This window comes from Neopelma chrysocephalum, unplaced genomic scaffold (assembly GCF_003984885.1).
Source record: "Neopelma chrysocephalum unplaced genomic scaffold, ASM398488v2 Primary Assembly neopelma1_138, whole genome shotgun sequence".
NCBI lineage: Eukaryota > Metazoa > Chordata > Aves > Passeriformes > Pipridae > Neopelma > Neopelma chrysocephalum.
In genome coordinates, this window is record NW_020897800.1 from 3,335,046 (window position 1) to 3,344,622 (window position 9,577).

A 9,577-nucleotide genomic window follows, 5' to 3' on the forward strand; every position below is an offset into this window, starting at 1 on the left:
GTAAGTTGGGTTTGAGTTTTGTTGACTCTCTCTGATTTACGGCTTATAAATGAAATCAAATCAAATCCAAGCCCTCTCCAATTTTTCTGAGCACACTGGTTGCTTTTTGGGTGGACCCAGGGGAGGCAGGACCTGAGCAGCTCCTTGCTGGGTGGCTGCACACTGTTGTTGTTGATATTGCAGTTCCACTTGTCTGATTTTACTCACAGGAGGTAAAACTTCCTTGCAGGTGAAGCCTTGCTAGAAACTAATACCATTGTAGACTACATCTACAGCTCCCCATCCCTGAGGTGTGTGCAGACAGCACACAACATCCTGAAAGGTGAGAACCCACCACATTCCTCTCACTTTCTGGGCAAAACACTGATATGGGAGACCCAAGGGAAAGGGAATTTAGGGTGAGGATTATCTCCATGGGAATGTATTTTATATTAGCACAAAAGAACCCTTTTTTAATTGCCATTTAATTTTAATGTAGCTGCCAGCCAGAGGTTTACATTCCCTGGCATCAAGTACACATATATTAAATATTTCATCTTCCATACCTGCGATTGATCAACTAATTAAAACAATTCATGAACAATCAAACTCAAGTGTTAAAGCTGCCAGGTCTTGCTGCCTCCCTCCCCAGCTGCTTCCATTGATCCCTGGCCTCTTCTCTCCCTTTTCCAGGTATGCAACAGGAAAACAACCTGAAAATCCGGATAGAGCCAGGCCTGTTCGAGTGGACCAAGTGGGTCTCTGGGAACACACTACCTGCCTGGATCCCCCCTGTGGATTTAGCTGCAGCTACTCTAAGCGTTGATACAACCTACAGGTAGCAGAAAAGGGGGGGGAAAGGGTGTTTTTCAAGTTTAGGCAGCGCCTGGAGGAGCTGCTGAGGCTCCCAAAATAAACTCAGAGCAGGTTCCAGGCTGCTGGGCTGAACATGACGTGAAAATGGCTCGTTATAAACCAAATTTTTTCCACAAACCTGCCTGAAGAAACACAAAGGAGCATCTCTACTGCAGGAGGAACACGAGCACACCAAGCTGCCTTCACTAAGTGATCCCCATCAGAGGAAACAATTCTCATTTTCCCAATTATCTCAAAGCAGGATGGTAAACACCTCATTCTTGAAGTTTAAAAATCCTCACAGCAGTCCTGGCACAAGTTCTGGGGACTCAGGGAAAGAGGAGAGTTTAAGAACAGATACTTTGAGATGAATCATAACCTGCACTTAGAACATTATTGCTTCTTCCAGTTTACTGAGTGTGTTTTTCTGCTCACAGACCTCATATTCCTGTCAGCAAGTTGGTGGTTTCTGAATCTTATGACACCTACATAAGTAGAAGCTACCAAGTAACAAAGGAAATCATCAGTGAATGTAAAGGCAAAGGTAAGTGCTGCAGAGGGGCTGAAAAAACAAGCCTGGGATGTGAATGCCAATATTCCTGACCAGCCTTTCCCTCTTAAGGGGGGGAATTCCCACACGTGGATCTCTCATCCCTCTTCCAGAGACATTGGAAACTCCTGCAAGTGTCAGAACTATGACTTGAAATGCATTCACCTTATGAGAAAGGTCCATAAACTTAAGTAACAAGGTATTTTAGGGATTCCTACCCAACCCAAGGGAATAAATGAGCTATTTGCACTCTGCTGTCTGTTCCCAGCATCATCCCTCCCCTATCTGAGCTCCTCCTCTGAAATACATCCCCTATAAAGACCTTAAAACGTTTCTCCAAACACAATATTGAGATTTAAAAAACCCCCACAAACCTCTAGCTGTTATTTTTCATTCACAACATAGAAATGGGATGTTTCTAAGGTCTGGTGTTTGTACTCATTTCATTTCACTGATCTGTCTCGAAGCTTTTGCTTTAATAGTTTGCACACAGAACTTCAATAGCACAGTGGGGCACTGGTTGTAAAGGAGGCTTGGAAATGGAAATGTAAAATTACCACGGTGGAAAAGCAGCAAGAGAAATTAAAGTGTTTGTTGGAACAGGAATTAATGTTTGTGTAGGCAAAAAGCAGCTGCTTCCAAAGACAGCTGAAATCTCACTGCAATTCTTGTTTTCTTCAGAAAGCATCAAAAACTGAGGAGCACTGAGTTAACCATCATCCTGAAAATTGAGAAATGCTTTAAATATGTTAATAAATCATGTTATTCCTCCCTAATACACAGCTTGATGTGTTGTTACGTGATAAGTTGAAACTGGGTTTTTTAATGGTCTGCTTGATTCTTGTGCACCAGTGCCTAAATTTGGCTTCATCTCCCTCTTTGAGCTGTGTTTCTCCCTTTATTTCAGGAAATAACATCCTGATAGTGGCCCATGCATCCTCCCTGGAGGCCTGTACCTGCCAGCTCCAAGGGCTGTCTCCACAGAACTCCAAGGACTTTGTGCAGATGGTCCGAAAGGTAATTCCCACCGAGGGGCAAAGCTCTGGCTTTGCAGGGGAAAAAGCAGTTTGAAATCTGCTCTGCCAGGCAGAGACACTTTGTCCTGCCCGAGTTTCACTCCTTTCAGCAGTCAGGGGAGTGCAGAAGGTCTGTTTGAGAGGCTGATGGTCTGAGAGTGTCCCTGCTGTCACTGTGGGATGAGGTGCCCACCTCCAGGTGGGCTGGCAGTGACTCTGCTGTGGTTTTTTGGGGACCAGGGGCTGTGCAGAGACTCCCCCAGTGCCCAGAACACCCTCACCACAGTGGCCAGGGCACTTCTGACCTGCACTCCCCCTTCTCATCTCGCTCACTGTCATGGGAAAGGACTGAAAACTGTAATTTTTTTTTATTACCTTCACCCCTTTCCTCCAGCCCTGCCCAGGGAGAGGGCACTGCCCACTGCCAGGCCCCACTGGGCTATTCTGAGCTGATCTGCAGGATCCACATTTCCCTGCAGAGCTGTGCTGGCCTTCAGGGTTTGGGAACCACGTCAGCCAACACCTTTGGTGTGAACTGGCCTGTATTTAAACCAAGATACAAGGCTATAATCTGCCTTTCCCAGAGTTTTGCACGTAAAAGGTGCACAGTCAATCACATCTGATTCCTGGCCTGTATTTAAACCAAGATACAAGGCTGTAATCTGTCTTTCCCAGAGTTTTGCACATACAAAGGTGCACAGAGTCTGTCACACCTGAGTCCTACAATCCCCTTCTGAAAAAAGGCTTTGGGGAGAGGGAAAGAGAGAAGGTGGTGAAATGATTCAGCAGCACAGCAGGACTTCACCCCTCAGGGCAGCTCAGCTCAATCCCTGCTTATTATCACCTCTCTTTCCATCTCTCTTCCCACAGATTCCATACCTGGGGTTTTGCTCCTGTGAAGAACTGGGAGACACGGGTGTTTGGCAGCTCACAGACCCCCCCATCCTCCCTCTCACACATGGACCAACTGGAGGCTTTAACTGGAGAGAAACCTTACTACAGGAATAGGCAAAGCCACCCCAGCCAGGAAAACCCAACCCATGGCCTTTGGAAGCGTTGGAGAATGTCTCTTCTCTCTTGTGTTTTATTGACAGTGGAAAAACAGTCATCCCATGTCCAGGGGGTCACCCAAGCAGCTGTTCTGGTGTATCTCACACAGCCACAGTCACGCAAAGAGTCTCATCCACGACTAGAATACAAAAAGGGACTGATTTGAGGGGGAAAAAGGTATTAAAATACAGGTTTGAAGGTCTTGCACAGCACAGAGTCTGTGCTGAGCCATGTTCCCACCTGGGAGGGAGCCCTGGTGACACTTTCACTGCCATCTGCACCCCCTTAGGAACACCCAGCACTGGGTCAGTGGAGCATCCAGGATGCTGGGGCTGGGTTTTTTTTCCACTACTGTTTTTGCAGAGCATTAGCAGGCTCCTTCAGCACCACAGCCCCCAAATTCTCAGCACCTTTTCATCACCACCAGCTGCAAAGGAGGGTCCAGCACCAGGTTGGTTCCTCTCCTGTGTCTGAGCACTGTGGTGGGTGTTGTGCTGGATGCAGAGGTTGATGGGTGTTGACCTGCACCACAGGACAATCCCAAATTTCCCATCAGTTACAGGTGAAGTTTGAGCATCAAAAGTTGTCATGAACAAAGACTGGGAGCAGTTTCTTTTAAGTGCAGATAAAATAAACCTATTTCAACCAAACCTGGAGGATTTAGAAAAGTTCAGGGTTGGGTGTTTTTTTTCCCTTTACTTTGATTATTGAAACCCATCCCTGTGCACAGGCACAGCCTGAAGCATTTGTGCCATTTCAATTCCCTTCAGAAAAGTGGTTTCCCTTTCATACTGAGATTTTGTGCTGGTCATTTACACAGGGGTGGCTTTCTGTGCCTTGGGAGCTATTTTTTTTTGTCAGCCCTGGTGAGATTCTGCAGTAAGCAGCTTTCTCCAGGAGGGAATGATGAAACTCAAAAAGATGCTGGAATTCAGTGCTTTGCTTCCTTTATCCTTAATTCCCAAGTGCCATCTGTCATAAAGACAAAGCAGCTGAAAAAAAAACCCCAGTACACTTAAATTTAGGAGCAACATGCTTTAGCCTATGAAGATGTTATTTATCCAGGGGGGGAAGGGTTAGGATTTTGGGAGAAGGGGAAGAGGAGAGTTTCCATCTTTAACTAAAATCTTTGGAATCACAAGAGGGGTCCTCCTGGTGCAAGAGCCTGCAGGATGCCAGTGCCAGCTGTGTCACAGGAGAATGCAAAATGCACCACAGTGGGTAGTTTAGAGAATAAAGTGGCATCAGAGCAGGGGGGTTTTTTTTGGATTAGAATTATCTAAGTCATCAGCCTTGGATGAAAATGTTGCTGCAGACACTTGTATGGATCTCATCACTGTCAGAAGGTACTTAAAAATGTGTTGGAGTGGGATGATAGAGATTTAGGCTATTTAGGCATAGCCCTTTCTTGGTTTGAGCCATAAATCTGAGTATTCCCAGAAATAGGATCATCCCAGAATGGTTTGGGTTGGAAGGGACCTTAAAGTTCATCTCATTCCACCCCCCTGCCATGGGCAGGGACACCTTCCACTGGACCAACATCCCACCTGGCTTTGGACACTTCCAGGGATGGGGCATCAACAGTTTCACTGGGCAACAAAGAGTGAAAACAAGGTAACAATAAAAAAATAGCATCAAAGGAACATTCAGATCTACCAAGGAGACATTCCAGCATCCTTCTGTCCTGCTTTTCCTCTGCAGAAAGTGTCAGGGCCCTCATTTGAAATGTGTGAACGGCACACAGGTCAACACTGGCCCAATTTGATGTAGGTTTAATATTCCTAGATCAGAGTTGCCTTGGTGTTGATTTATTTTAAGCCATCCAGCCCTGCAGCAGGACTGGTCTCACCTCCCCCAGGACACATCCAAGCTGCCCTTCCAGCAGCCAGAACAAACCAGGAGTCACAAACTGCAATTCCCTCTTCCTAAACGAGGCAAAACTGGGATGCACCAGACCCAGAAGGGTTTAGCTCAGCTTCTCTCTGGGTTTAATCGAGCTTGAACACCACATTCTGTACATATTTCCAGCCAGCACAGAGCTCACCCTGTGCAAAATCCTGTCCACTGTCACCATCTGTAGGAATATTCTGGGATTTGGACCTTTCTGACTGTGTAACACACCCTGGGCCACTTGTAAGTGCATTATTATCCCAGGGATGTAACTGCAAAGTCAGGGAGATAATTCATGGGATGACAGAGCAAACTGCTCCTGGGCAGGTTTATCACTGTCAGGTTGATTTTTAATTGTAATTTAAACTGGTTTTGGCTGTGTAAAGACATCCTGAAGAGCATTTCTGGCTTGTTTTCCTCCACGCTTAAAAACTTAAGTAGTTGACAATCACACCAAAAGAAATTTGGTTCCTGATGTGGAATTCTCCAGATTGCTTTTTGTTTCATGCTGGGGGTCAGCCAGATGTAATTTGGGCAATAAATAGTATTATATTATAATATCTATTGCCTGTACAAAGCAGTAGAGGCAATAAAATTATTATATTATAATATTTATTGCCTGTACAAAGCAGTGGAGGCAATACAATTATTATATTATAGTATTTATTGCCTGTACAAAGCAGTGGAGGCTGCTCAGCCCCTGCTGCAGTTAAGTGACATTAAAAGAAGTTGGTTTTTTTTAAGCAGAAGCATGAAACAGAGAGGGAACAAAACCTGAATGCACAATTTGAATAGTGTACAAGCTGCTCTTTGCATATAGTGATACAGAAGAATGTTCTGTTGGAGAAGGTAGTGGTAAAATACTCTCTTCTTTAAAAAAAAAAAAAAAGTATATTTTTTGATGTTTGGGAAAGTATTTTGACAATTGTAGTCTTGTCTCCAATTAGGTGTCAAGAAAGAAAGAAAAATCTTATTTTCTTCTAGCATTTTGATTTCTCTTTGGGGTTTTGTGTTGTCTCATGTTGGTAAGGTTTATCTGGGGGGGGGGAAAAGAATAAAAAATTGTTCCTTTTAAATTTTTAATTGAGAAATTAAGGGTACAAAACAATTGCTGCTTCACTTTCACTCCATTGCTGCTCATTAATGTGTGTTTAAGTCACTCCAGTGTTTTGTCCTAAATTTAGACTTGACCTATGTCAAGTCTTTCCCCTGCCTTCACTTTGAGCTGCATCAGATCCCAACAGTCTCATCAGGTTGTAGGAGGCAAATAGTTCCCAGATTTTTCCCTAATTAAGGAATGAAGCTGCCAAGAATAAATTGTTAATTCAGTATTTTCATGAATTGCAACTCATGGGTTGGGTTAGAAAAATAAAAGAGTCAAATTGACACCATAAATTGAAATCACAGTTTTGCTTTCTTATGCAAAATGAGGATCCAGACCATAATAACCTAAGAAAACCACAGTTATTTCCCTTTTCTCTCAGACTGAACAGTTTCAGGAAGAAGTTGGCTGAGAGCAGGAGCCTCCTTCTCCCCTCTGATATTAGATTTTAGTGTCCATGTTACCGTGAGAGTGATAATTTTTATCACCAAAGAATGAGTTTGGTTTGTGGTTTGCTTTGTTTCTTAAAAAAAAAAAAAAAAAAAAGAGCCTGAGCACAGAGGAAATTATTTTTAAGTTAAAAATACACATGAGATGATGATGGGGGCAGACACGCTTGAAATGGTGGATCAATGAAGTAAATAAATGTAATTAAGCAGGAGGTGTGATTGGCTGCAAACACCCTAAATTGCTACTCACTGCTCACCACTTCCTCAAATACTCGTTCCCTGGGGAATATTCATGCCCTGCACATGCTTCCTGACAGAAAACACACAGCCAGTTCCTTTATTATTTCCCATTCAAATATATTTTCTGAAGTTTCTCTCAGTGACATCCCTTCAAACTCGATGTTATCAACTTTTTCTGGTGTTTCATTTTCAACCTGTTGTAGCATTCTGTTTATTATGTTGTTGTTTTTTTTCTTTTAGTGTGAGCAGATTGTATTTATTTGAGGGGGGAAAAAAATGTTTGCTGTTTAAAAAAACCAATAATTGTATTGCCAAAAATAGCTGTAATTACCTGTGACATCTGTATTTTTTTATTTTGGGGGCGGGTGGGGGGGGTTGGTTGGTTGTTTTTAATCTCAGTTTCGAGTGCTAACAACTGTTAAAACAACCACTGCAGTTTAATTCGCTTCTGACATTAAATGGATTTCTCGGAAGTCAGACAAAAAAAAAAAAAGAAGTCTCATAGGTGATTTAATAAAGATGCCAAACACCCTTCCTATTCCAGTTTTCCTCTGGAGTGTGTTGGAATTTGAGCCACGTTTTAGTTCCCTGCACTGATGGTGAAGTTCATCCGTTTGACAGCAGATGGCACAAAACCCTCTCGAGTGTGGTTTTCCACGGAGTCTCATCTTCTTGTTCCCTTTTCCCCCCCAGACTTATTTTATGTGTGGAATGGAAGCACAACTTCTAAACCCAAAGCACTGCTAACTTTAATTTGGATTTTTTTTAATCCAGCCATAGTTTTATCAACCAGAGAGACTCTTCCCTTTCAAACCAACTCAGTGAATTCATGACCTGCAGCTCTGTATCCCAGTAAAATTGATTATATTGTGATTAACATAGAAGCCATAACTTTCATAAATCAAATGTACACTAATAGACTGATGCACTTCCCTGCACCTGAAAATTTAATGGAAACAGTTTCTAATAAATTAGAAACCAAACCAGTAATGCATTTATAATTAACCATTTTGTCCACTTCCCTCAAGCCCACATCCTGCAAGTGCACACAGCTTTTAAGCCATAATTCTGACCTTATTAAAGTCAGTTTATTTTGACAGTAATAGCCACTTACACTAAATTTTGGGCAGTTGCAAAGAAAGCCCAAAAGAGGATGTGCCAAAGCTTTTTGGAAGTCACCACATGTGGCTACACCATGAAACACATGGATAAATCTTGTGATTCCCTCTTGACCTGAGGGACACAGAAGCTTTTCTAAGTCTCAGATCACTCCTGAAATAATCAGACCTGCAAGGGGACACGGGGAACCCAAATTGTGCCACCAACCCTGTGGGACCTGCTCACTGTCCCCATCCCTGCCCCCCATGCTCGGTGCTCAGCAAACCTTTCACAACCACCTCACCCAAGCTCTGCCCTCCCTGGAGAGCCACAAACCACACACAGCAAAAATTACCTTTCTCTCGTTCTTTCACCCCAGCAAAAAGAGCCAAACAAACCTCCTGGGGCAAGAGCAGAGTGACACAAGGACATTTTTTTTCCCCGGGGATTTAAACCACACAGCCAGGTTTTCGAGCGACCTTGCTCTGCCTTCCCATTTTGGGAATGAAATCCTGGACACGGTGCAGCTGGAGCATCACAGGGCCATGGTTCTCCTACCCTTTTCCTGCTCCCCCCCTGTGCATCTGGCCTGGCTCAGGAACAGTGTGGCCAACAGGTCCAAGGAAGTGATTCTTCCCCTGGAGTCAGGGCTGGTGAGGCCACCCCTGGAGTGCTGTGTCCAGTTCTGGCCCCTCAGTTCAGGAAGGACATTGAGGTCCTGGAGCAGGTCCAGAGGAGAGCAACAAGGCTGGGGAAGGGACTGGAGCACAAGTGCTGTGAGGAGAGGCTGAGGGAGCTGGGGCTGTTCAGCCTGGAGAAGAGGAGGCTCAGGGGAGACCTCCTCACTCTCTGCAACTCCCTGACAGGAGGGGGGAGCCAGGGGGGGTTGGTCTCTTTTCCCAGGCAACTCTCAGCAAGACAAGAGGGCTCAGGGTCTTCAGCTGTGCCAGGAGAGGTTTAGGTTAGATATGAGAAAGAATTTCTTTGCAGAGAGGGTGATCAGCCATTGGAATGGGCTGCCCAGGGAAGTGGTGGATTCTCCGTCCCTGGAGGTTTTTAAGATGAGACTGGATGTGGCATCAGTGCCATGGGCTGGGAACCACAGCGGGGTTGGATCAAGGGTTGGACTTGATGATCTCGGAGGTCCCTTCCAACCCAGCTGATTCTATGATTCTGTGATTCTATGATCTCTCCCCCGAGGCAGGGCTGGGAAGGAGGTGCCAGGTAAAGTCCCCCCATCCTGTCACCCACCAGTTTCATTTTGGGGCCCTGTGAGGTCACTGATTTCTCAGCAGTCGCCAACACACGGGAAATGTGAGATGGGGGCAGAGCAGAGTGGAACAGCGGC

At 44.7% G+C, this 9,577-nt stretch overlaps 1 protein-coding gene across 1 annotated transcript in view; it reads left to right on the forward strand.

Annotated features, from left to right (window-relative positions):
* UBASH3B (ubiquitin associated and SH3 domain containing B) overlaps positions 1–7,674 on the forward strand; it is a 64,562-nt gene extending 56,888 nt beyond the window's left edge. Inside the window, exons 10-14 of the mRNA XM_027699416.1 lie at positions 230–322; positions 673–817; positions 1,272–1,378; positions 2,292–2,401; positions 3,271–7,674. Coding sequence (XP_027555217.1) covers positions 230–322; positions 673–817; positions 1,272–1,378; positions 2,292–2,401; positions 3,271–3,408 — 593 coding nt within the window. The 3' untranslated portion in view covers positions 3,409–7,674. The remainder of the gene's footprint in view (positions 1–229; positions 323–672; positions 818–1,271; positions 1,379–2,291; positions 2,402–3,270) is intronic.
* Positions 7,675–9,577: the final 1,903 nt, after the last annotated feature.